The 27,437-nt window shown below is 42.1% G+C and overlaps 1 protein-coding gene and 1 long non-coding RNA gene across 3 annotated transcripts; one reads left to right on the forward strand and one right to left on the reverse strand.

Annotated features, from left to right (window-relative positions):
• The first annotated feature begins 1,949 nt into the window (after positions 1-1,949).
• LOC123743777 (uncharacterized) lies at positions 1,950-11,209 on the forward strand. Its single transcript, XR_006770656.1, has 3 exons — positions 1,950-2,064; positions 5,765-10,725; positions 10,876-11,209. It is a non-coding gene; the product is annotated as an uncharacterized lncRNA (long non-coding RNA).
• On the reverse strand, positions 4,340-16,893 carry LOC106609368 (pendrin). 2 transcript variants are annotated; one of them, XM_014208140.2, is made up of 21 exons: positions 16,679-16,893; positions 14,893-15,045; positions 14,477-14,616; positions 14,075-14,185; positions 13,675-13,871; positions 13,321-13,485; positions 12,882-13,034; positions 12,439-12,521; positions 11,919-12,069; positions 11,197-11,310; positions 11,034-11,111; positions 10,849-10,944; positions 10,501-10,607; positions 9,881-9,950; positions 9,698-9,790; positions 9,489-9,584; positions 8,990-9,241; positions 7,165-7,219; positions 6,677-6,822; positions 6,487-6,570; positions 4,340-6,382 (listed from the first exon to the last, which is right to left on the reverse strand). In XM_014208140.2, the coding sequence occupies exons 2-21, from the start codon at positions 15,030-15,032 to the stop codon at positions 6,359-6,361; spliced, it is 2,355 nt and encodes a 784-aa protein (XP_014063615.1). In that variant the 5' UTR covers positions 15,033-15,045; positions 16,679-16,893; the 3' UTR covers positions 4,340-6,358. The 2 variants fall into 2 exon arrangements, with proteins under 2 accessions (XP_014063615.1, XP_014063616.1); XM_014208141.2 differs by having other exon boundaries at positions 11,919-12,066; positions 16,679-16,892.
• Between the last annotated feature and the right edge of the window lie 10,544 nt (positions 16,894-27,437).

Below are 27,437 nucleotides of genomic sequence, written 5' to 3' on the forward strand. Positions count from 1 at the left end.
CTCGTTATACTTAACACTAGGTCTTACATGAATCCTATCTAAAGCATACATCTGAAGAAATTCAAGAATAACAATGTAAAAATATAATAGTAGTTGTTTTATCCCCCCTGTTATGACCCAATTTCATCATACCTATAGTACATGCTGACCCCTTGTGTCATACAAAGCCCTACAGCATACCTATTTACAGCCTATATATATACACCATAAATCAGGGGTCCTTAATTACATTTAAACACAGGACAATTTATTCTTGAGTGAATGGTCGGGGGGCCGGAACATAGTCATAAATAATTTGTACACTGCAAATTTACCCAAAGAAGCCCAAACAGATATAGTATTTGACAAAAACAGAATAATTTCAAACCTTGATTACATTGGGATACGATCACAAATGCCTCTCTATTTATGTGTGGGGATACTTGGGAACAGATTTCCTAACCACAGGCGGGCCGAATATGGCACGCCGGCCGCCTTTTGGGGAACCCTGCAGCATAAATGATGGACCAGATCAAACTGAATTTTCCCTCTCTATGAAAACATATTGCCTTGACCCAGATGTTGTTGTGTGACCAGTTGATAAGCTACAGGTATCTCTGCTTTATGTTATCATCACAGTTTTATTACTGTAAAATAGTACATGTTTTTGTTGGCTTTCAATGCTGCCTTCCAGTCAAGCGAAAATAGCATGTCTGTGGGAATGACCTCATAGGTGTGTGTGTGTGTGTGTCTGTGCGTGTGTGTGTACAGTATGTTTATGTGTGTGTAGGGGAAGGTTACTTTATTCTCTGTTTTTATTGTATATTTATTACTTACAGTACACGAAGAAACCTAATTGGGGTGTATGTTTCGCAGGTTGACGTTTAATGTCATGAATCTTGCCCTGGAGGCAGAACTGAGCGATTTCCTCTAGATGGGCCAGCTGCAAAGTCAAAATTGTCTATATTATAAAAATCCATGAAAACAAAAATGTACTTTTTGGTCTTAATTTAAGGTTACTGTTAGGCGTTACTGTTAGTAGTGTGTTTAAGGTTAGGGTTAAGGTTATGGTTAGGTTTCAAATCTGATTTGATGATTTTGCGACTGTGCCAGCTAGTGACCACTAGTGCCTCCAGAACAAGATTCATGACAAAAAAACGCTAACCTGCATCTGTTTAAAAAAAATATTTAATCAAGATAGCGTTTCCTAAATCAAAAGAAGCACATCCTCATATTAACATGATTAATTGTTACTGCCTCGTCATGCAATTTTGTTCTGTTTGTTATAGACCAGACCTTTGTTCTCCAAGGCTTTAACATGTGTGCTGTCAGATTTCTAATGGCTGATAAAGGCTGGATCGCTCCGTTAACGACTCCAAGGACAAATAGTTTCCACTGACTCCCTACTCCTGCCATTTCCACTCATAAAGGCAGATTAAGGAAAAGATAAGTCTCCCACAGAGCAAGGTGAGCTGAGTGACTTGGTTGTGACCTATTTTGACAGTTATGTGATTGAGGTATGTGATTGAGTTATGTGAAGAATTACTAATATAACTGTTTAATAACTGTTTGTGATGGTCTGTTTGCGTTTTAGGTTTTTGTGTGTAGGTTTTTGTAAGTAAGTAAGTAAATAAGTCATTTAAAAGTACAATTATTGTTGATTCGTCAAATGTGAATACAATTGACTTCTGGAGAAGGTGGAAAGTTTTAAGTTCCTTGGCATACACATCACGGACAAACTGAAATGGTCCACCCACACAGACAGTGTGGTGAAGAAGGAGCAACAGCGCCTCTTCAACCTCAGGAGGCTGAAGAAATTTGGCTTGTCTCCGAAAACACAAACTTTTACAGATGCACAATCGAGGGCATCCTGTCGGGCTGTTTCACCGCCTGGTACGGCAACTGCTCTGCTCACAACCGTAAGGCTCTCCAGAGGGTAGTGCGGTCTGCACAACGCATCACCGGGGGCAAACTACCTGCCCTCCAGGACACCTACATCAGCCGATGTCACAGGAAGGCCAAAAAGATCCTCAAGGACAACAACCACCCGAGCCACTGCCTGTTCACCCCGCTATCATCCAGAAGGTGAGGTCAGTACAGGTGCATCAAAGCTGGGACCGAGAGACTGAAAAACAGCTTCTATCTCAAGGCCATCAGACTGTTAAACATCCATCACTAACATTGAGTGGCTGCTGCCAACATACTGACTCAAATCTCTAGCCACTTTAATAATAATTGGATGTAATAAATGTATCGCTAGTCACTTTAAACAATGCCACTTTATTTAATGATTACATACCCTACATTACTCATCTCATATGTATATGCAGTACTCTATACCATCTACTGCATCTTGCCTGTGCCGCACGGCCATCCATATATTTATATGTACATATTCTTATTCATCCCTTTACACTTGTGTGTATAAGGTAGTTGTGAAATTGTAAGATTACTTGCTACCTATTACTTCACTGTTGGAACTAGAAGCACAAGCATTTCGCTACACTCGCATTAACATATGCTAACCATGTGTATGTGACCAATACAATTTGATTTGGATTTGATTTGATTTGTACAATAGTACAATAAATAAACATGTCTCATATATGAATGAACATAACCTACGTACTTTTCCATGTATCATTTAGTGAGTTTTCAAATAGTCCGTAAATCTTTAAATCAATGAATCACTCCTGATATGAGCTTGGCATGGCCTAGCTCATATATAATAATAACTATAGAACAACCAATAAACAGTACGGTAGTCTTCAGCAGAGAAAACTGAGAACCTTTTACAATGTGATGATAAACATTTGTGCTTGGGAGAGAATCTCAGCGAAAAAAACTATGTATGTCAGTTTGTCCACAGGAACAGGTTCCATATGGGAGAATCCTAGCAACTATAGCGCCGACTAGAATGAGCTGAAGACTTTTAAGGGTGTTTTTACAACGTAGACTTTAAACCCAAGTAATAAATATCTACAGTCACAACCACCGGTGGAGATTAGAACACAATAAGCCCATCTTCACGACAGAATTATTTAAACTCAAAACATGGTTTATAAAGTTTACAGATGCTGTCAAATATGAATTACTGATAATATAATTTTCATCATGATGCTATGAAAGCAGATCAGGTGATAGATGCTCAAAGCCCCATTGATACCTGGCACTGACATGAGTCCTTTGTACTGATCTTGTCTACATTCTGATTGTGCCCATATTTCCAGAAATGTGTCTGTTATCTGTCCACTGTGTCTGCATTGTGACCACATTTTCTAGTCCCTTTCCATCCTTTACGTAAATGATTTCACAGCTATTCTTTCAAAATGTTATTCATTTATTTATTGTTGGACACATATTGATGTAATCAGCCAATGGTGCCACCTGTCAATGATTTTATAGGGTGGAAATAAGGATGATAGAAATTGTTTCTCTTTCCAGATCTGTCTACACTTGTAAGATACCCAGGCACAATGTGTGTCTGACTACCAGAGGTGGACAGGATGACATGATCACAATCAGATCACAATGTGTCTTTTGATTTTCTACATCTGTCTACAAAATGTGGGCACAAACAGAACGTGGATAAGATCAGGACAAAGGACCCAAGCTAGAACCAGGTATAAATGCGGCTATTGTTTCAAAATCATTAAGAATGGAGCAACCTGTACATACTGAGACAGTAACCTGCTTATAGATAGAACACCTTGATCTGAATAGATGCAGCAGTCAAATAGTGAGGAAGTTGCTCACTGAAATAGGCTGAATCTGATAAAAAGGTGTGTGTGAGTCTTACATTAGTGACTAGGTTAGTGACTGAACGGAAAGCAATACTTATTTTTAAAGCTTGCTTTACACTACTCAACCCACTGTACAAGTTCTTGCCTCTCCCATCTAGTAAGACTGTACTTCCCCAAGTTATAAAATGAAATATAACTCTTAAAAACAAGTGTTGAATATATCTTATTTGAGATACATAGAAAGTTATGTTCAGACTCACCCAGCCACTGTAGTCCAATATGTTGAAGAATGAATGCCATGTGTGTGTGTGTGTGTGTGTGTGTGTGTGTGTGTGTGTGTGTGTGTGTGTGTGTGTGTGTGTGTGTGTGTGTGTGTGTGTGTGTGTGTGTGTGTGTGTGTGTGTGTAAATGGAATGTGTACATACGGTGATAAATGCCTTTACACAATTCCTACAATTAGTAACACGACACTATCAAGCTTACTTCACAGTAACCCACACAGGAACATCAGGGGAAAGCTAGGGCCGTAGTCTGCACAAACAACTCATACCTCGCACATGGCCAGAGGCAGAAAAGGATATTTTGATTGACTGGGAAAGGAAATATGACACTAAATGTAATATTCCACAAAGCTTTAATTGTACAATAACATCCAGAAATATTACAAAAATCTCTTCAAAGCCAGCAGAAATGCTTGCAGTCCATATTTAGACAGGATTAAAAGAAAAACAACTTTACATTCTGCTCTTGGTATTGCTAGTACACATTTTTTACAACAGTCTAGTCTGCCTTTTATTGTAGAGTTGATGGCTGAGAACGCAACGTTGCCTCATTCATCTCGTAATGGCCTTAATAAAAAACAACCAACCAAAACCCTTTAAACCAGAGAGGAAGAGGAAAAAGCGAAAGGTTTTACTCTGCCCAAAATCTGTCCATAAAAATAAGCCAACGAAGTGAGGAATTTTTGTATCAAATTTGGTCAACAAAAAATGGAATTGATAATTTGTTATGTGCGGCTTATTTGATCGAATAGAAGTTTCATAATGGTTAGAATGCAAGTTACGCAAGAACAACTTTATATCGGAGTTGTGCCTGTTGTCAGAGATAGATAGACTCATCATGGATATAACTCATTTTAGCATGGACATTGCCATTGAGGGCTTTCACCATTTTACACTAATCAACTGGGTGGGGATTCCTACGAGTTGGGTTGCCTGGATACCCAAACTCCTTGCTCCAGCCAAACGCTTACTCCACGCCCGCAGGTGTTATTTTCTTCTCTGCAATGAGTCTGGATCTAAGTAACTCCCCGACAATTTCTAAAATGGAAATCCGTTTTAGACCATCTGATTGGTCCCAAAATCCGATGGGTTGGCCCAGAGCCAGAACACACGTGGGTAAAGCGGTGTTTGAAAATTCGTCATTGGCTTTGATACTCCTCTTGCTTAGAGATGTTCTAATCGCTGATGACTTTGTTTTGTAAAACACCCCTCATTTTGACATCACCGCAAACAACTTCAATGATGGCAGTCTCAGACTGAAGTATGTAGCAAATGATAGAGCAGCGGAAGAATTCAGATTGAGTCATCAGGCAATGAGTTGGGAGAAATCAGCTAATGAATAAAAAAAACTTTAAAATGGAGATAGCTTCAATGGCGCTGCCCATGCTGGTACAGACATTATGATTGCACCGATACAAAGATGAGTCCGCTATCTATCTCTATGGCCTGTTGTTCACACATGTATCTACCCTCTCATTGGCTAGAATGGTCTCACCTGATCTCGCCACCTTCCGCCTGCCTTCCATCTTTGAGGACATGTATTTCCATCGTTAGAGCAGTCACTCTAATATCTTGTCAATATAATAGACAATCGTTGTTTACACACACTTCAACTCTTCCTGTATGATATCACTTCCTGTGCAGTGGATGGGTCTAGGAGAAAAAGTCTGTGACGGGATTTGGGAAGTAGTACCACTCGTTTCTCTTGTTAACTAAGTAGGCCACAAATAAAACAGAAGTGTCTCTTCTTCCCTCTTCCAGGTTCAGCCGAGGTCCTCCGATGTCCCTTCCGCCCCATGGGAGTGCCCATCTCGGGAGGGAGGAAACTGAGTGTTTATAACACAGATCAACTGCAACTGCACGGATGACCAGGACTTCTGTATTTATGCGTTTGTTCTTCCGAAAGCCCTCGACACAAACACAAACAATGGTCCTGTTGTCGAAATGCGCCCAAGGAAAAGGACATGCCTAACTCCTGTTGTACTTCATCCCTATTGATATTATTACACTTGTGAAAGAGAAGGGCCTTGACACAGCAGAGAGTTTACAATAATATAAATATATACATCTAAATGAGTTTATTATTCATTGATATAATTAAGACAATTTACGGTTGTTAAAGAGAGATATCAATGATCGGCTGCCTCAGATCACCCTCTTAGTCCACTCCAAAGTCCAACGTTACACTCAGATGGCTAAGTGTAGCTTCCCCTGAGTTTGAGCATTAGTCTGGGGAAAATCCATCGTCAGTGTCCCCTGATTTGACCGTGGTACCTTATGGAAAGTAATGTATACCGGTTGATCCTCCGTTCACAGAGAACACAGATACACGGTCAGCTCTTCTGCGTTTCTGTGTTAGTTGGAGAGTCCATGGATTGCCTATGGATGAGAGACTTGGATGAATAATGGACAAAATTATGGCTGTCAAACATTCTGATGCGATTGACAAAAGAAGAGAATGGAATGATGAAAATAGTTCTCACTCTATGCTGGTTGTCATAGGTCTCAATCAGGTCCTCTTCATCAGTGAAAGGCGGTGGCTCCTTGCAGTCCTGCATTAGAGAAAGCTGGGCACAGGCAAAGACAAGATAGCAAGGTTAATACAGTCTTTAGTCAGTTGTTTGAGCATCAATTAAAATCAGAGAATAAACCACAGATTTCCGGGTCCCTCACCCCCTCAACCATGGCATCCTGCATGCTCCCATTGGCTGTCTCCAGTTTGATGAAGAGGATGGCATCGTGGACAGAGAGAAAGAGGAGATCTCGTATGACCTCCTCGTCGAAGAAGGCCAAGGCTTCCATTTTCCATACAATTTCATCTGGAGTGTTAGATGCCAGTTAGAGAGACCAATAACAACAGCAAAGAACCCAATGCAGAAGGCAGGGGCTGTCCAGTGCTGAAACAGACTGGCACAGACACCACCAGTTATCAGAATGTGAACCTCCAAGCAGGCCAACAAAACACAACCATTATTATGACATGGACAATTTGATAGTACAATCTGCTTTTAGTTCATTCTAATCCACTTGGCAGCATTGAACAAACATTTTACAGCAGAATTCTTTGTAAGAAAGTAATAGCACTGTCCCGATAACACTGCTTACTATGCTCAAGACATTAAATAGGGACATATACTGTATTTTTTCATCCCAAACCGTACCGTCACAGCCTGCGATGTAGACATTGACTCCAATGCGTAGGAACTCTTTAATGACCTGTAGAGGACAGAGGGGGATAGATTAGTGTGACACCATGTCATTTATCTCACAGGGTTAAGCTCTGATATCACTAAACACACAAACCCTCTAAACACACAAGCACATTCCTGCGCCCTGAGATTGCTACAGTAAACAAAACAGCCACAGGGCATTATTTAAAGTAGTATTCTGAGGTTGTTGAACCAGGGAGGACCACCCTCCTCAGTGAATTTCATAAAAATGTTTGCATTTTTACATAAAACTATACTAAATATATTCACGTCACCAAATAATTGATTAAAACACACTGTTTTGCAATGAAGGTCTACAGTAGCATCCACAGCCCTCTGTAGGGTAGCACCACGGCGTAGCCTGAAGACAGCTAGACTTCAATACAAAATGTTGAAGGCTCACAGTAATCATGAAGCAGGGGTGCTGAGGATGCTGCAGCACCCCCTGAAAAATCAGAATTAAAAAATATATTTAAATAAAAATGTCCAGCACCCCTACCCCCAAACTACTTCCCGTGGCTATGATTATGACAACTTTAAAGATGAAGGAGAAGCAAGAGAGAGAGAGTGATAGCAATACTTTGTTGTATTTTTTTAAACTTTGACTTAGCTGGCGAATGCAGCTAGCTAGTTTAGCCTAATCAAACACTTGGCTCAAACAGAGAGGGATGCTATGTTAGCTAGCTGGCTATATCTATCAAACACTGGAACTCTTCCAAGTCAAGGTAAGCTTTTGGTTTTATAAATGTATTGCCACCGGGGCCTGCCAGTGTAACTGCTAAACTGCTTGCTGACTGTACACTGTAGTTCATGATTGTAGCGGGTTTACTAACACGTTAGTTCTAGTAGCTATGTTGACTATGACCTTTGCTAATATGGTGACAATGATGTAGACTGTGTGTAACTTTTAGCGGTTATGATATGAAGATTTGGCTTGGAAAGTTTTTTTTGCCTGGTCACAGATAGCTGATGTGTTGTGCACTGAAGTCCACAAGCGAAGGGAAAAGGTGTGAGAAGGGGGGCGCGTAGATGCGAAAAGGATTAATACAACGGGCAAAATGATCATGCTGTTTGTATGCGACTGCTATGAAAGTGAACTGTTTTTGCGTGTGATCAGGGCTGTATTCATTCCACCGATTCTGTTGAAAAAACGTGTCTTAAACGGAAGCAAACGTAACGAAACAGGGATAAACATACCTGAATTTGTCCAAAAGAAACTCTAATTTGCAACTGTTTGACTAATGATTACATCCTAAATCAGCTAGATGCATACAAGATTGTGCGATGCAGTATTGAATGTGTCATTGTCTGTCACCTTGATTATTCTTATTTTTCTCTCGATCGGTGTTGTAAACTGTCCTGATGGGTATAGGGAAAAGTTTTATATCATGTAGTAGCCTAAACCTATCGCTGTTACATTGAGCTGGGTGAATGGAATATGAATGACAATCATCCAATATGCTGTGATAGTAATAAGGCCATGTTCATAAAAAATCGTCCTCCCTCATCTTAAACATCACCGACCTCCACTGAACCATACAGAGGGTATTTGTTCCTTTAGTTGTGTCATTTGTGCACTGTCATGAGCTGGGGCACTGTGTATAAGCTGTGACATGATGCCTCGTCATACAGTAGATCACTAGCTCAAATGATGTCAGAAAGATGACTCACTATAACACTGTAGTAAGGGATCTTTTGTCTTTGAATGAACGGTAGTCTGTAAAATCTATTCTGTAGAATATTATATGGATGGTACCAGTAGTAGAGTCCGACCTACCAGTCTGAGGGACTTGACGGCCACCACGTCTAGGAAGGACACGGCTGAAAAGTCCAATACCAGGCTGTGGATCTGGACCTTAGGTACCGACACCCTGACTGGCAGCTCCATGGCCCAATCCACATGGACCTCCACCTCTGGCACAGGCCAATCCCCGTCCTCCACCTGCCCGGACTCCCGTCCACTGTCCCGCTCGCTCTCAAAACCCTTGTTGTCGACACCCAGGGAGACCTCGGATACCACCTCCCCGGTCTGGGGGAACGGAGGTTCAATCAATCAATCAATCAATCAATCAATCAATCAATCAATCAATCAATCAATCAGTAGTTCCACAACCAGTCATAAAATCCTAACTGGTTACCAGGTACTGGAGCTCACATTACAGAGCAAAACTAAATGAGTGTAAAGGATTGAAAGGAGACTGAAGATGGAAATTCCCTGTTTGAAAAGATTCTGAGCTGAACAGATGAACGTTATCAGTAACCAGACTGTATCGTACCTCTGTCGCCCTCAGTTTCCCTTTCTTTATGAGTTTGTGAATCTTCTTGAGGGCCTTATTCCTCTTCTTGAACACTCTGACAGAGTCAAACCCCACCTGCATGTCAAAGGTCAAATGCACAACAAACTTTCATCTTGCCTGCTTGTAGAGTGATAAGGCCTATCCACAATCTATACAATGCCAAGGGGAAATATAATGAGCTCAATCACCGTGGCTCTCAATCGCTCTTTGAAGTAGTCAATGTTGGCAAAGTAGATGGGAGCATTGCACTTAAAAATCTTAATTCCGGGAACTTCTGCAATCTGAAAGAGGAAGGCCTAATTATTGCATTTATTTCTGGCATCCATTTCTGGTATATATTAATTAGAGTTGAAACATATCAGATGTCTTACATTCTTGTAGTCTTTCATGTTCCTGTATATGTTTGTGCCGGGTATGTTTCCAAGTGTAGAGCATGCAGGACTATGAATGAAGAGGAAAATATATTTTTTAGAAATAAAATATATTTTTCTTAGTGCCATCCTAGTCATTTCTATTTTGTAGACAGACAATATAAATAATGACAGTTTAAACTAGGACACATCAAGCATATGAATCCTATAATGTCTTTGCAGTTATTTGTAATGCTTATTTGTTTTATGTTATACATCAGTGGGTTTGGGAAAGTTGATATTTCTAATGACACGAGCTGAAGACTTCAAAGCCATCCTAATAGCCTTTGATTACAGAAGAGGCCTGCTCAGTGTTACTCATAATCTCGCCGACTGATGTTTATAGACTATCTACACAGCGGTGAAGAGCACATGGTCAAACACGCGAGCCAGGGATATCTTTTGATCTTCCTCTGATTCAGGGTTAATGGATTTATAATACAGGGTAAATACTGTAGTGTACACAACAATATCTACATCAAAATATGACATCTAATCTAGGCCTTCACAAAATGCATCTAGTAATGTATGTGATTGGTACTATGTAGTGTTACGTGCTACAGGTGTTATGTGTCACTCACAACTGTGTCCTGACCACCACAGTTCCCATCTCAAACACCAGGCCAGCCAGCAGTCCCACGTCCAGTCCCAACACCACAGAAGCCAGGCAGGTCGCTAGCCAGATGAACTGGGAAAAGAACAAGTTTCAGCTTTAACTTTCGATGAGATCCAGCAGAGAAAGTCCTAGTACAATTGTTACATTGAAGTGAAATACAGTGGATTGGGTGACATCAATACACTCTAAGGTATCTTTACTGCCAGTGATTACATGAACAGTTATTCCATGTACACCAAGTTGATCATGCTTTCATGTCATCTACAGTTCTTCAGGGGATTGAATGTGGATGGTGCTCTACAGTGTTACTCACACAGTCTGCTCTGTTCTGTCTCCACAGTGTGGGCACCTCTGTCACCTGCATGAACATTCCCTTCAGGTTGGCGATGACGATGGCTGCCAGCACTGACTGTGGGACCAATACAGAGCTGGATCAGTTGTGTTAGTCTACACCAATCCCATTTCACACTCCGCATTATCATTGATCCCTTTCCTCACCTTCTGCAGGGGTTCCAAGAGGTGCCCCAGAGCCAGGATCACAATCATTACCATCACAGCTGAGATTATACCAGCCATCTGTAGGAGTAGTACACACATTTGTAACGGCACCCTGTTATTGTGTGTGTGTGTTTTTCTTGCCTATAAGTACTGTATAGTGTACCTGACTCTTGCCACCGGTGCTCTCCTGTACAGCGGTGCGGGACAGTGCAGTGCTTGCCACAAAGCTGGAGAAGCAGCCACAGAAGACATTGCTGAACCCGAACGCTATCAGCTCCTAGGAAACACAGGGAGAGGGCCTGGTCAATCTACTGCAAATGACACATGGGGCATCACACACGTTACAGCTGAGAAACCAGTCAATCTGCAAATGTTGTTCTTGAACATACTGTACCTGTGCTCTGCTGTGATGTCATAGAGACTAGGGCCTGATTTAGAAAACATTTGCATTGGTGCCAATTTGCAATATACAAATCCGGTTTTAGTAGGGAGTGTTGAGTTACTGTAAACCCATTGAATGAAGCATTTAAGTGATACTTACTATCAAAACTAACACAGTGTTTTAGTGGTGTCCTGACTATGTGTGTGTCTGTGTGGAGTGTCTCCAAAATAGATTTTGGCCACAATGCTCACATTGTTTCAGAGAGACGTTAGGAAGGTCATATTAAACTCTTGGTTATTGACACTCTCACATCACAGGTCGACTCCCACAGCGTGAGAGAAATTCTGCTTAGGGAAAGAACATGATTGGCAGGAAGTTTGGAATGTACCACACACACACACACACACACACACACACACACACACACACACACACACACACACACACACACACACACACACACACACACACACACACACACACACACACACACACACACACACCTGATTGCCATCGATGGTGTAGTCATGTTTTGCAGCGTAGACCTTGGCCACAGAGACAGCCACTGCATAGCCCACTACCGCTGTAGAGAAACTAGAGCCCAGAATGTTCCACAGCAGCTCTATGTTGGGAGGCTGAGCTGGAGCAAACCTGCTGGACAAACACCTCACAAGTTACATTGGGAAACTTATTTTTTACAGTTTTGATATTGTGTTCGATTTAGGAAGTGTACAGTATCCAATTTAACTGAATTTAACTCATATTGTTATTTAAATAGTCTTTCAAATTATGTTTGGTATTGTTGGGAACGTTTCTCCATGCCATTTGTTGATATTATTGTTGGAATAATTTGTTAATACTCTGATGGTAACACTACAAGCCAAGGCAGTCTGGTTTGGACAGCGCCTGCTGAATGACTTAACGAGGAGGACCATACGATGCTAAGTCTGTAAAAAAAAAACGTCCAGAACATCCTCTGCTTTGGGGACAGGAAACAGGAAGTGCCACAGGAAGGGCTCTCACCCCCTGGGGATGCTGTGCACAATGCTGGCGCCGTAGCGCGACTCCAGCTCCGTGGCGTAGGAGATCCCAGCGGCAACCACGGTCTGGGAGAGAGGGGGGTGGATTGGGGTGGAGATAGAGACAGTTGGACACAGGAGAGGTGAGAGATGATGAGTTACTGTAGACTTAAACATGCATCACACATGTAACACACACATATGGGACACAGTAGATCCATATACAGTCATTTCATCTTTAGGTTATAGTTCTTTTATCACGTAGGATGATGTAACTTCGTGGAGAAGTTCTAAAAACACCCCATTAATAGTAGCCCATAATATCCTCAGAATTCTCCGTAGACCCTATTACATGTTTGGATATTCTGCATTTCATAGAATCTCAAACACTGATCGTTATCATTTCAAAACAGTAAAATATTGACCGTGAGCCATTCCATTTCCTACCACAATCACTTCGATGGGGATGGGGACGGGAATCTTGTGCCGGAATTTGGCGTTGACCTCTTTTACAGCCATGACGATGACAATGGTGAGCAGCCCAGCCACCAGGTCAGCTCTGTTGGTCTGTCTGATGTTGGTAAACACGTCGATGAGCGTCTAAACAGAAGAATTGGTCATATTTGGTGATCTTTATGTCTGACTCTATCCATGAGATGTGCATTTTGTGTAATGCAAAGTAGGCCTTCAAATGAACCTAGTTGGATAGAACGACCACTAAATAGAAATCTCTTTTGTTGTTATTTTGACAATAACCATGTGTTATTTAATGGAAAGAAAATTCTAGCCTTTTTTTTCTGAATTAATTCTCCGACACTAACAGCCTATCAAAAGGGATCTAGACAGATGTCCTTCTACAGTGTGTATTAGAGTATGAGACCCTCACGTAGAGGATGGAGAAGCAGCCGCTGTGGTTGTTAGTGGGGACGGAGAGAACTATCTTCAGCTGGGAGATGAGGACGTGGAAGGCAGCGGCTGTGGTGAAGCCGCCCACCAGGGGGTCTGACAGGTAACGGACCAGGAAGCCCACCTGGAGCAGCCCCATTACCACCTGTATGGGGAGGAAAACCTGGTCACCATGGAGATACAGTAGACCACATGACTCTGGATCCAAGTTAAAGGCTATCAGGGCCCAGAGTTGTTCCTCAAGACCTTATATTAATATGAACAGAAGGATATCAGATCATTGTGGAACATCAATGTCTTCCTCTTTGCACTGAATCTTTAACTCAATAATTACCTGGAACAGCCCGACCAGCACAGTCATGGACGACGCCACCATGATCCTCTGGGCCTCCATGGCCTCCACGTCCACCACAATCCCATCAGCCTTTGTTCCATTCACACCGGTGCCATTCCCAGGAAGCAGGAAGTGGTCATTGGGGGCGAGGGTCAACACAACGGAGCCTACCATTAGACAGGTGACAGGGAAGGGACCTGAGGGGTGGAGAACAGGCAAGGGAGACACCTGATAAGTGCACACGCAATTGATGCCAACTTTGTAAATGCATTGTTACATATATGACTTGATAAGTCTCTGCCTCATTCATTAAACGTCCAATCACAGGAGATGGATGACTTCATTAGTCATTGGTCAATGGTCAGTCCAGGTGTCAGTCAGGTGAAGGGGCGGGCCCTACCTACAGAGATGTGTCTGGAGGTGCCCAGCAGGAAGTAGGTGAGGATGGGGAAGAAGGCAGAGTAGAGTCCATAGACTGGAGCCACGGACACAAGCAGGGCATAGGCCAGGCCTGAGAGACACAAGGAAATATACCCCAGGAAATGAGCAGTGTTAGTGTTCTCTCGTCTATATGAGAATTGACAAGGGGCAACTGCAGCCTGACATGTTTACTCTGTCAAGATTGATGACTTTCAGTTTCAACAGCATGTTACTTCAAAGAGCACTAAACAAAACTGTCTAAGCATGAAATGGTTCGAAGCAGCTTGCCATGGGTGATTACAGTAGTGAGGAAAGAACGCCATTTGGTCACACTGGAAAATCAAAACCGACTACAGTCGGTTTAGAGAAAACTGGGACACACCTTGTAAACTGCACACCAGACCAGTGCTAACACCAGAGATGACATCACTGGGAAGCCACTCTCTTATTGGGTATCTGGAGAGCCAGTCAATGACAGGAAAGACTCCTTTCACAACCTTCAGGGCCTGCCTACCTGAGCAGCTGCATTGGAAAAAAACACATATTTAATGTCAAACATTATTACAGTCAGCATAGATACAGACACAGACAGAGAGACAGACAGACAGACAGAGAGACAGACAGAGAGACAGAAAGACAGACAGACAGACAGACAGACAGACAGACAGACAGACAGACAGACAGACAGACAGACAGACAGACAGACAGACAGACAGACAGACAGACAGACAGACCAAACATACAAAATGTTGCCTGTCTTCCTTTCAGTAAGACTATTAAAACCTTGTCCAAACTGACCCACAGGTGCGGCTGAGTCTCTCCCTCAGGGTCCTCTCCTCCCGGGCCTGCCTCTCATTGTCCTCCTCAAACGTGGGGTTGGAGTAGATGGGTCTGGACACAGTGTATGGGTACAGGTTCTCTGGAGGGAGGGCATCCATACCGCTCCACCTGCTGAGGAGACAGACATGATGGAGATGTTTACATGGAACACCACCAGTGAGCACCAATGGCTTCCTTTATGAAATGTAAACATCTTGAGTTAGAAAGACTTTCTGAAGATATGCATGACAGAGAGATATAGATATGCGTGACAGAGAGATATAGATATGCATGACAGAGAGATATAGATTTGCGTGACAGAGAGATATACAATGGGATAGAGCTGGACTTTTTAAGAGCTGTCATTTTATTGTGAGTAACAGCAGTTTCATCCGATTTTTTTCTTCAGTTTTGTCCTCCGTTATGTGAGGGATCTTACGGTCCCATTCATTCAAACCTGGCACTTCCATGGTATTGAGAAAGCCTGTTTGAATGTATATGCTGTTCTCGCTTTTATTTCTCTCCGCTTATTACCATATATTTGGGGGAATGGCACACATAGTCAGCCAGTGAAACGTTTGCTTTATCTTATCAAGTGTGAATTATAATGACACAATTGTTTAGTAACAATTAAACAAAGTAGGGACCTGATATAGCGACTGCAGCAAAAACAGTTGTCAGATCCAGCTGGGGAGCCTCCATGTTTTTATCTAAGAGGCCATTTGATTTGTATCTTTCTAAAACAGTCAATAGAATATAATTCATTACCTGATGTCTGAAGTCTGAGCTTATCGCCACTATTACTCTAAGGTCAAAGGTCTGTGACCTCAGCAAATACACAAACAGGACAGTACTATCGTTTAGGCACTGTCACGTTAGGCTATAGTATCCATGATCCAAAATGATCACATCTTGTCATGTTATTCAGGTTCTTTGAGAGGAAAACTCCTTCATACATGGTGTCTTTGATTGCGCCAGAGTGTTACAATGGGACAGTTAGACAAAGTTTTGGTCATAAGATCTCTCTCTGTGTTTTTGACCCAGTAGTACTGCATGTTTCAGCATGGCACCATAGCCAAGAGCATCCTTAGCTTGATCTCACCCCAAAGCTGTCACTAAGGAACAGGGTTACCAACGACATAGCTGTGCCAGGCTAAGAATACATCCAAAACACCAGAGTAAAATCTGGGGAAAAAGCGCATGTTAGTCTGCAAGTGAATAAGATACACTTCTATGACATAGGAAAACACTGGTAGGGGTGAGTCTGATATTCTACACTTCATATAACACCAGAGGCTCAAGTGAAAGATGGAGTTTGTGTTCAACAAAGAACAAACTCTCTCTTTCATTAACTGTATATTTACGAGTCAGTGGATCAGAACCAGAGTTCGGGGCTTGTCCCCTAAGTCACTTTGAATAAAAACATCAGCTAAATGGCATATATTTTTGTAATTGTTATATAAAGGCCACCACCACAGGGCTTTTCAAAAGGTGCACTACAGACCAACTTAGATATCCCTCTTTGATAAACTCTATTTTAATTCAGTGTTTCATTTTAGGATATTTTTATTTCTATTACTTTCATTATTTTCTGATAATGTCTGAAGAACTGTGTTCACAATTTGACCATTATCTTTGTCCAGTTCGTTTTGCTGTTGGATGACCACACAGTTGCATAAATATTTACAAATCCACGTGTCACAAATTAAAACATTAAAAAAAAATCATTCTACTTCTACAAAAGTATTGTGTCATAATCACTTACTGGATCTCCTTGGGTAGTTGTTCTATATTCCAAATTGTTGCTCCTTTTCAAAAGTGAATAGCAAAAGTACATCCCACGAGTTGACCACAAACATTACACATCCTCTTACAAACAGTCCAGGACTAATTCTTCAATGTCATAGCCTCCTTCTCTCTCTCTCTCTTTTTAGAGTCTCATCCCTGTGTGTGTGTTTGTGTGTGTGTCTGTGTAAGGCTTATATGAGGGAGGGGGCCGGGGGGAGTTGGGGAGCAGAGGGGTAAGGGGTATGTGTGTCCGAGTGTTGCCGGTGAAGGAAGCACAAGGGAACTATAGAATCTACAGAGCCCCACTGTGTGTGTGTGTGTGTGTGTGTGTGTGTGTGTGTGTGTGTGTGTGTGTGTGTGTGTGTGTGTGTGTGTGTGTGTGTGTGTGTGTGTGTGTGTGTGTGTGTGTGTGTGTGTGTGTGTGCGCATCTATAGTTCATGTTGACCTGTGGAGGTGTGACTGATTACTGAAAGTGGGACTGAATGCACTGAACGTTATTTGACCCTGTCCTTAGCACAGAATGTTCAGTAAGGTCCCTCACCACTACAATACTAGAACATGAAACAGTGTGTAGACTATGTTACACATATTGATACAATTATCATCACAGTGAACTTGTCTATGTCATAGAAGTTACTTGCCAAACGCTATTGTTTTGATAAGATCAAATGGGTTTGTATTGTGCTTGGCCCTGCTATGTGTGTGTGTGTGTGTGTGTGTGTGTGTGTGTGTGTGTGTGTGTGTGTGTGTGTGTGTGTGTGTGTGTGTGTGTGTGTGTGTGTGTGTGTGTGTGTGTGTGTGTGTGTGTGTGTGTGTGTGTGTGTGTCTAGAATTCCTCTTGACCAATGGAGGTGTGACTGATTACTGAAAGTGTGACTGAATACACTGAGCGTTACTTGACCATGTCCGTGGACAGACTGAACAGTGCTTCTTTACTGGCTCAAGGCCTATCATGAAAACAATATCATTAATTTTCCAGTATTGTAGGTGTGACGGACCTTGCTGGACATTCTGTGCTATGCCAAAAAGCTATGATTTGATACGATCAAATGGGTTTGTTTTGTGCCAAGCCCTGACATGTTACTACAGTCAGCTAGCTATACATCTGAGACCTGACAATATGTGTGTGTGTGTGTGTGTGTGTGTGTGTGTGTGTGTGTGTGTGTGTGTGTGTGTGTGTGTGTGTGTGTGTGTGTGTGTGTGTGTGTGTGTGTGTGTCCATGTGCCTGTGTGTAGAGGGGAGGTTTCAAGATGAATTTGATAATATTTGGCTGGTTGGGTTTACCAGGCAGGTTAAGAGGATTCAATATTTAACATCATAACGTTATGACAGAGAGGTGTAGCGGTCAGGAAAGCCCAGGTCTTTTTCATTAACAGCAGCTTATCACTCTTCATTCTCCACAGGGGAGCTGTTGTGTGAGAGACTCGCTAAATCATTCCCAACCCACCCAGCTTGTAGCTCTCTGACTCCTCCATGCAGACCACCAAGCACTGGAAGGTCTATGATACTCATATATTCAAACAGCATGTTTCTAGCCAAAAGGCATAGACAGGGGTAGTTGTAATAATACTGCAATATGCTATGCAGTATGCTCTTATTGTAGCATGTACAGGATAGTACTGCTGTCAAATTATTCTGTCTTGATCAACTGACCTCTGATCTTTAACTCCCTCTAGTGGAGATTTAAAATACTAGGAAAAAACATTCAGACCGAAAATAACTACACGTCTGGCTGGGGCCCCCATTATTCACCTCCCTGGATGCTCGTAACACTGAGGTTTGAGTTATGATTGTAATGTAATATGTGGTTATCATATTGTTCAATATGTGCGTCCGTGGCCTAAGGAGGCAAATGAGAATGGCTACGCATGCTTGCTAAGTTAGTCAACAGTCACCAAAGGAAACACATAAATAGTAGACCTTTTCTAGAAAGACAGATTTAGGGTTAAGAATAGTTTTGTATACTTTTTAGCCAGGAGTTATGAAAGTAGTGCTCACGAGCCAAAAGTGGTCCCCGAAAATTGCGTACTACGTCAAATATATGCAGATACAGTGCCTTCGGAAAGTATTCAGACACTTTAACATTTTGATTAAATAGTTTTTTCCCTCTCATCAATCTACACACAATACCCCATAATGACAAAGCAAAAACAGTTTTTCGACATTTTTGATAATTTATTAAAAATAAAAAAACTGAAATATAACATTTACATAAGTATTCAGACCCTTTACTCAGTACTTTGTTGATGCACCTTTGGAAGCGATTACAGCCTCAATTTTCTCCCATTCTTCTCTGCAGATCCTCTCAAGCTCTGTCAGGTTGGATGGGGAGTGTGGCTGCACAGATATTTTCAGGTCTCTCCAGAGATGTTCGATCGGGTTCAAGTCCAGGCTCTGGCTGGGCCACTCAAGGACATTCAGAGACTTGTCCTGAAGCCACTCCTGCGTTGTCTTGGCTGTGTCCTTAGGGTCGTTGTCCTGTTGGAAGGTGAACCTTCGCCCCAGTCTGAGGTCCTGAGCGCTCTGGGGCAGGTTTTCATCAATGATCTCTACTTTGCTCCATTCATCTTTTCCTCGATCCTGACTAGTCCCTGCTTCTGAAAAACATCCCCACAGCATGATGCTGCCACCACCATGCTTCACCGTAGGGATGGCGTCAGGTTTATTCCAGACGTGACGCTTGGCATTCAGGCCAAAGAGTTCAATCTTGGTTTCATCAGACCAGAGAATCTTGTTTCTCATGGTCTGAGAGTCTTTAGGTGCCTTTTGTCAAACACCAAGCTGGCTGTCATGTGCCTTTTACTGAGGAGTGGCTTCCATCTGGCTACTCTACCGTAAAGGCCTAATTGGTGGAGTGCTGCAGAGATGGTTGTCCTGGAAGGTTCTCCCATCTCCACAGAGGAACTCTAGAGCTCTGTCAGAGTGACCATCAGGTTCTTGGTCACCTCCCTGACCAAGGTCCTTCTCCCCCAATTGCTCAGTTTGGCCGGGCGGCTAGCTCTAGGAAGAGTCTTGGTGGTTCCAAATTTCTTCAATTTAAGAATGATGGAGGTGTTCTTGGGGACCTTCAATGCTGCAGAAATTGTTGGTACCCTTCCCCAGATTTGTGCCTCGACACAATCCTGTCTTGGAGCTCTACGGACAATTTCTTCGACCTCATGGCTTGTTTTTTGCTCTGATATGCACTGTCAACTATGGGACCTTATATAGACAGCTGTGTGCCTTTCCAAATCATGTCCAATCAATTTAATCCACCACAGGTGGACTCTAATCAAGTTGTAGAAACATTTCAAGGATGATCAATGGAAACAGGATACACCTGAGCTCAATTTAGTATCTCATAGCAAAGGGTCTGAATACTTCTTTTAATATGGTATTTCAGTTTTTTGGTTGTAATAAATTTGCTAAAATGTCTAAAAACCTGTTTTCACTTTGTCATTATGGGTTATTGTCTGAAAATTGCTTAGGAAATTGTTTTATTCAATACATTTTTGAATAAGGCTGTAACGTAACAAAATGTGGAAAAAGTAAACGGTGTGAATCATTTCCGAAGGCACTGTATGTGCACCACATCATTGCTCTCTCTCTCTCTAGCTCTACTGTATGTGCATCTTGCTAGCTGTCACTCAAATGGTAAGGGGCTAAAGCTCATTGGCTAGAACTCGAATTGCTAGGGGCTGGCCCACGTGGGGGAAAATGTAGGGAAATTGGCGCTGCAAAGCTTCCAGTTAAAAGTGACTTTCAAGCTAGGGATTTTGTGTATAATTGAGTTAAGTATTTCTGTTTGTAGCACTACACATTGACATATCCAGCCCAAAGCGAGAGGTTTAAAACATACTTACTAGTTGGCAAAGTTCCGGAGCGTGTCAACTGAGATTTACCCATAATTTCCCTGATTGCAAAGCCTTGATTTACCAATCAAATGAGGAGCATACACATCAGGTTGTCTATCACCATGGTGATATTAACTCTAGTCTTGGTCATATGCCAACAGAAGAATATCGAATTGTAATTTGAATATTTGATGATTCCAACCAGAAGTTAAATTGTACTTTTACTAATGGGATATTACATGTACTTTCTTTACAATATAACAACTTGTGTACTTCATGACTAATATTTTGGTGTCAAAAAGCATTATTTTAAATAAATGTAAATATTACATTTCAAATCATGTCAACTTTATGACTTACAGTATCCTTTGACAACCGTTTAGGTGCATTTATTTAACATCAATGTCTGTGTCTTTCAGGACATTTTTAGGAAATGTGATATTAACAATGTATCATCATATTATTACATACTATGCTAAATTACATATACTTTACTCAATGTAAATAAGTGGAGTCTCCCATTCAGGTTGTTGGATTTACCATATTGGGACATAAACACACTCTTGGTGGGTCCACTCCTTCTAGAAGGATCTGGACAAGAGGAATACCTATGTAAGAATGCTGTTCATCGACTACAGCTCAGAATTTAACACCATAGTACCCTCCAAACTCGTCATTAAGCTCGAGACCCTGGGTCTCGACCCCGCCCTGTGCAATTGGGTCCTGGACTTTCTGACGGGCTGCCCCCAGGTGGTGAGGGTAGGAAACAACATCTCCACCTCGCTGATCCTCAACACTGGGACCCCACAAGGGTGCGTTCTCAGCCCCCTCCTGTACTCCCTGCTCACCCATGACTGTGTGGCCATGCACGCCTCCAACTCAATCAACAAGTTTGCAGATGACACAACAGTGGTAGGCTTGATTACCAACAACGACGAGACAGCCTACAGGGAGGAGATGAGGTCCCTCGGAGTTCCTTGGCGTACACATAACGGAAAAACTAAAATGGTCCACCCACACAGACAGCATGGTGAAGAAGGTGCAGCAGCGCCTCGTCAACCTCAGGAGGCTGAAGAAATTTGGCTTGTCACCCAAAACACTCACAAACCTTTACAGATGCACAATCAAGAGCATCCTGTCGGGCTGTATCAAGGCTCTCCAGAGGGTAGTGCGGACTGCACAACGCATCACCGGGGGCAAACTACCTGCCCTCCATGACACCTACATCACCCAATGTCACCGGAAGGCCAAAAAGATCATCAAGGACAACAACCACCCGAGCCACTGCCTGTTCACCCAGCTAACATCCAGAAGGCAAGGTCAGTACAGGTGCATCAAAGCTGGGACCAAGAGACTGAAAAACAGCTTCTATCTCAAGGCCATCAGACTGTTAAACAGCCATCACTAACATTGAGTGACTGCTGCCAACATACTGACTCAAATCTCTAGCCACTTTAATAATTAACATTTGTATGTAATAAATGTATCACTAGCCACATTAAACAATGCCACTTTATATAATGTTTACATACTCTACATTACTCATCTCATATGTATATACTGTACTCTATACCATCTACTGCATCTTGCCTATGTCGTTCGGCCATCGCTCATCCATATATTTATATGTACATACTCTTATTAATTCCTTAGTAGTTGTTGTGAAATTGTTAGATTACTTGTTAGATATTACTGCATGGTCGGAACTAGAAGCACAAGCATTTCGCTACACTCGCATTAACATCTGCTAACCATGTGTATGTGGCCAATACAATTTGATTTGATTTGATTTCAGCAAGACAACAGGGAGGAGGCTTGATGAGGTTGACTGACACATGGGTGTGTTCAAATAAGGCGGAGATCAGATCCTCTTTCTAAACACTCCAGCTACAATACTTCTCCACCTGTCTGCTCATCAAAGCCAAACAAGCTTTGGGGAGAGAGAGGAGGAGCCAAAAAGGTATGTTTCATTTTACTTTTACTAATGGGATATTACAAGCACTTTATTACTGTATAACATCTTACATCATGACGGATATTTTGGTGTCAAAAAGCATTCTTTTAAAATTGTTATCTAGTAAATATGCCTAGATTGGATCACAGTGTCTCTCATAATGGGATATTTATTAAGCACAAAATAAGTCAGAAAATGTGTTTTGTTGCTGCATATGTAAAGGGATTATGTATTGACAAATAATATTTCAACAGCATACCATCAATCATTTTATCATGTCACTAATCACTTCATCAATGACATAGAGCACTGTATTCTGCCTGATCCCTAACCAGCTAGGGTGGAATTGAACTCATAAATCAGGGATCAGCCTTAGTCCCACTACAATGACACACCAGATTATGTATCACTTTATCAAATATTGGCATTACAGAATATTTGTTCCTGAGGATTCAGAGGAAGAATTTGAGCAAAAAACAAGTTTTCCTGTTAAAGGTGACAGACAAATGTCAAAATTATCCCAAACAATATATTCTATGTAATAATATGTATATTTCAAAGCATCACAACACTAAAAACTTGTACAAAAAATTGGGAGGACAGAAGTGGGAGAGAAAGGTTGAATCCAGCCACTTCAGTCACTCTTTCCAAGAGTATCAGACTCTATTTGCCTAGTTAAATCCACTGGCTATTTTACATAGCTTTTACATTAATCTCAGCACCCAGAACCAAATCAGCTACTCAATGTTAAGGCTGTCACGAGAGACTTCTTTTCCATAACAGTTTGCATTCAATATCTATTTTCTCTGTCATCTTGTTTCTTATATATATCCATAAAAGGTTTTCTAAAACATGCATATTTTCAGTGGCAATGTGGCTCCCAACAGCGGTGGTACTGTTTCTGGGTAGGAATTGTATTCCCTTTTCCCCAACATCTTTAAAGTAAAAACAGCACATCATTTGGACCATGTATACTGACCACAGTATGTTGATATAGTTACCTTGCACTACTGTGACACATATCCATGTTTTTACTATCTATGTAGTTATACATGTGTAACAGATACAACATACACATAACTTTTTGGGGTCTTTCTTTTACGGTATAGGAATGTTTAGACTCTTTTCTTTGCCCAGGTGCTGCACCAGACCTCTTCTTCAGCCAGCAGTCCTTGGATGAGTCCTTCCGTGACATCAGAGCAGTCGAACCATGTGAGTTTACATGCTTATATGCTATAGAAGACGTGTCCTTCATGGTTTAGTGTAAATAATCTAATATTGTTATATTGAGCATGAACAAGGCCATTTCTGTCACTTTCTTGGTAGTCTATCTTTTTAATAATTTATTAGTAATCCAAATGAACCACATTTGCCTCTATTCAACAGCTCACTGCTCAGAGGGATTCATGGTTGACAAAGACTTTCACTGGAATGACATTCTGATGGTGTATGAACGGGACGTCCATCATTGCCAGCTTGCTTGCACTCAGAACCCTGGGTGTTCCCACTTCAGCTACATGGTTAAAAAGTATAATCTATTTTAGTATTTGGGTTGCCTGTTTGAGTGGTGGTCACCAGGTCACCCCATTTGTTCTGGTAAATACTGTAGTTGAGGGATGGGGCTGGAGAAATGTCAGCACTCTTAAATGCAAAGCTATGGATTCAAGGAGTGACTATTCATGAAATCAAAATGATATACAGTATTGTTTACAAATACATTGTTTACAAAAATGTAGTAAAACAGAGACATGACAGAAGTGCATCAGTATTGTCTTTTACTTTCAAAACAGATTCCGCTGCTATCAAAAGTATTCAGATGGTCAACCAACTATGACAAACTATCCAGGAGTCATATCTGGTTACTCTAGGAAGGGCTGCAGTAAAGGTATGGACTAATCTAACCTACTGTACAAATAGTACTTACAACCGTTAAACAAATAAGAAGAAAAATAACAAATAATTAAAGAGCAACAATAAAACAACAGTAACGAGGCTATATACAGGGGGTACCGGTGCAGTCAATGTGCGGGGGCACAGGTTAGTCGAGGTAATCGAGGTAATATGTACATGTAGGTAGAGGTAAAGTGACTATGTATAGTAATAAACAAAGAGTAGCAGCAAATAGTCTGGTTAGCCATTTGATTCGCTGTTCAGGAGTCTTATGACTTGAGGGTAGAAGCTGTCAAGAAACCTTTTGGACCTAGACTTGGCGCTCCGGTACCACTTGCCGTCCGGTAGCAGAGAGAACAGTCCATGATTAGGGTGGCTGGAGTCTTTGTCAATTTTTAGGGTCTTCCTCTGACACTGCCTTGTATAGAGGTCCTGGATGGCAGGAAGCTTGGCCCCAGTGATGTACTGGGCAGAAGCACTACCCTCTACCCCGAGCAATTGCCATATCAGGTGGTGATGCAACCAGACAGGATGCTTTCGATGGTGCAGCTGTAGAACTTTTTGAGGATCTGAGGACCCATGCCAAATCTTTTCAGTCTCCTGAGGGGGAATAGGCGTTTTGGTTCCCTCATCACAACTGTCTTGGTGTGTTTGGACCATGATAGTTCATTGGTGATGTGGACACCAAGGAACTTGAAGCTCTCAACCTGCTCCACTACAGCCCTGTCGATGAGAAAGGGGGCGTGCTCGGCCCTGCTTTTCCTGTAGTCCACAATCATCTCCTTTGCCTTGATCATGTTGAGGGAGAAGTTGTTATCCTGGCACCACACGGCCAGGTCTCTGACCTCCTCCCTATAGGCTGTCTCATCGTTGTCGGTGATCAGGATTACCACTGTTGTGTCATCGGCAAACTTAATGATGGTGTTGGAGTCGTGCTTGTCCATGCAGTCATGGGTGAACAGTGAGTACAGGAGTGGACTGAGCATGCACCACTGAGGGGCCCCCGTGTTGGGGATCAGCATGGCAGATGTGTTGTTACCTACCCTTACCATCTGGGGGCAGCCTGTCAGGAAGTCCAGGATCCAGTTGCAGAGGGAGGTGTTTAGTCCCAGGGTCCTTAGCTTAGTGATGAGCTTTGATAGCATTATAGGTGTTAAACGCTGAGCTGTAGTCAATGAATAGCACTCTCACGTAGGTGTTTTTTTTGTCCAGGTCAGTGTAATAGAGATTGGGTCATCTGTGGATCTGTTGGGACGGTATGCAAATTGGAGTGGGTCCAGGGTTTCTGGGAAAATGGTGTTGATGTGAGCAATGACCAGCCTTTCAAAGCACTTCATGGCTACAAACGTGAGTGCCACGGGTCGGTAGTCATTTAGGCAGGTTATGTCACGAGAATTTTCAATCCCAATGATGATAACTAAACAATTATTTAAGCTTTGACCAATCCCCGAGGTTTGTAAGACCCTGGGTTTAATAATAATTAGGCAAAGACTCAGCTTCTGCAAAAGGTTGGTTCTTTATTCACGAGAACGTTCTGAAATCAAAAATGCAAACACAGTCTTTATAACACACACACAAACAAGTTCAAATCTTAAGCTACGCCTTGCTCAGACAGTCGGTGTTTTTCCACTACACAGATACATACGTTTCTTTAATCTGCACCTAGTTTCATAATCTTCTGCAAGCCTAACAGTTTCTCCACTCCACGGGTGGGGACAGAATGTCCTGTAAGGAACACAGTAGTACAACTTGTCTGTCAATAGCTCCTCTTATCATTTGTTTCACACTTGCTCCCTGCTTCCATACTAAAAAGGAGCAAAAGGCCCTTGTTCTAATTCTGACTAAAACTACACACATCATCAGATTATAGTTATGATTCTAATACATTTCATACAATTATATGGTTTCAGGGTGGAATTCTTTAGTATTTACTTTAAAAATATAAATTCCATTATCAGGTTACCTTAGTGTTCTTGGGCAAAAGGACTATGGTGGCCTGCTTGAAACATGTTGGTATTACAGACTCGGTCAGGGACAGGTTGAAAATGTCAGTGAAGACACTTGCCAGTTGGTCAGCACATGCTCGGAGTACACGTCCTGGTAATCTGTCTGACCCTGCGGCCTTGTGAATGTTGACCTGTTTAAAGGTCTTACTCACATCGGCTGCAGAGAGCGTGATCACACAGTCTTCATGAGTTGTGACCGCTGGTGTGGTGGTAATACGGTCACCGCAAGAGCCCTACTCTCGTGCATGCTTCAGTGTCGCTTGCCTCGAAGTGTGCATGGAAGTCATTCAGCTCATCTAGTAGGCTGGCGTCACTGGGCAGCTCGAGGCTGTGCTTCCCTTTGTAGTCCGTAATAGTTTGCAAGCCCTGCCACATCCGACGAGCGTCGGAGCCAGTGTAGTAGTATTCAGTCTTAGTCCTGTATTGATGCTTTGCCTGTTTGATGGTTCGTTTGAGGACGTAGTGGGATTTCTTATTAGCGTCCAGATTAGAGTCCCACTCCTTGAATGTGGCAGCTTTACCCTTTAGCTGTGGTGACTATCAAATGAGGAGAGACAAACTTATCACACAAGTCACAGTTATACTTAAACTAAATCTTTATTGACTCATTAATAAGGGTGGCAGGTCAATACAACACACACATATAAAGTGAATCAATTGAGTGCTCTACGTTAATGATGACTGGTCAACGAATCACCCTCAGATGATTCGTTGAGAGCCCCGAGACAAAAGTACAAAGGTCTTTTATAGCCAAGATACACTCCCCTTCAGGCTACATGACAACGACAGATGTATGGAATGGGTCACAAGGTTAAGATTAGTATGAAAGATACTTATAATTCACAGCAGACAGTATCTGCTGTAAAAACTGTTCTCATTGTGTAGAGACCAGGGTCCGGCCCTGGAGTCATCTCTCCATGGTACCTTATAGAACAGAAACAGTAACTCATGCTATGGAATGCGGTCTCGTTTTATCACCCAAAAGACATTGTAAATCTTCTGTCAGTGTTAAATCTCCCAGAGGCCCCTCTTCAGTAGAACACACACAAAT

This window comes from Salmo salar, chromosome ssa07, assembly GCF_905237065.1.
Source record: "Salmo salar chromosome ssa07, Ssal_v3.1, whole genome shotgun sequence".
In the NCBI taxonomy this organism is placed as follows: domain Eukaryota; kingdom Metazoa; phylum Chordata; class Actinopteri; order Salmoniformes; family Salmonidae; genus Salmo; species Salmo salar.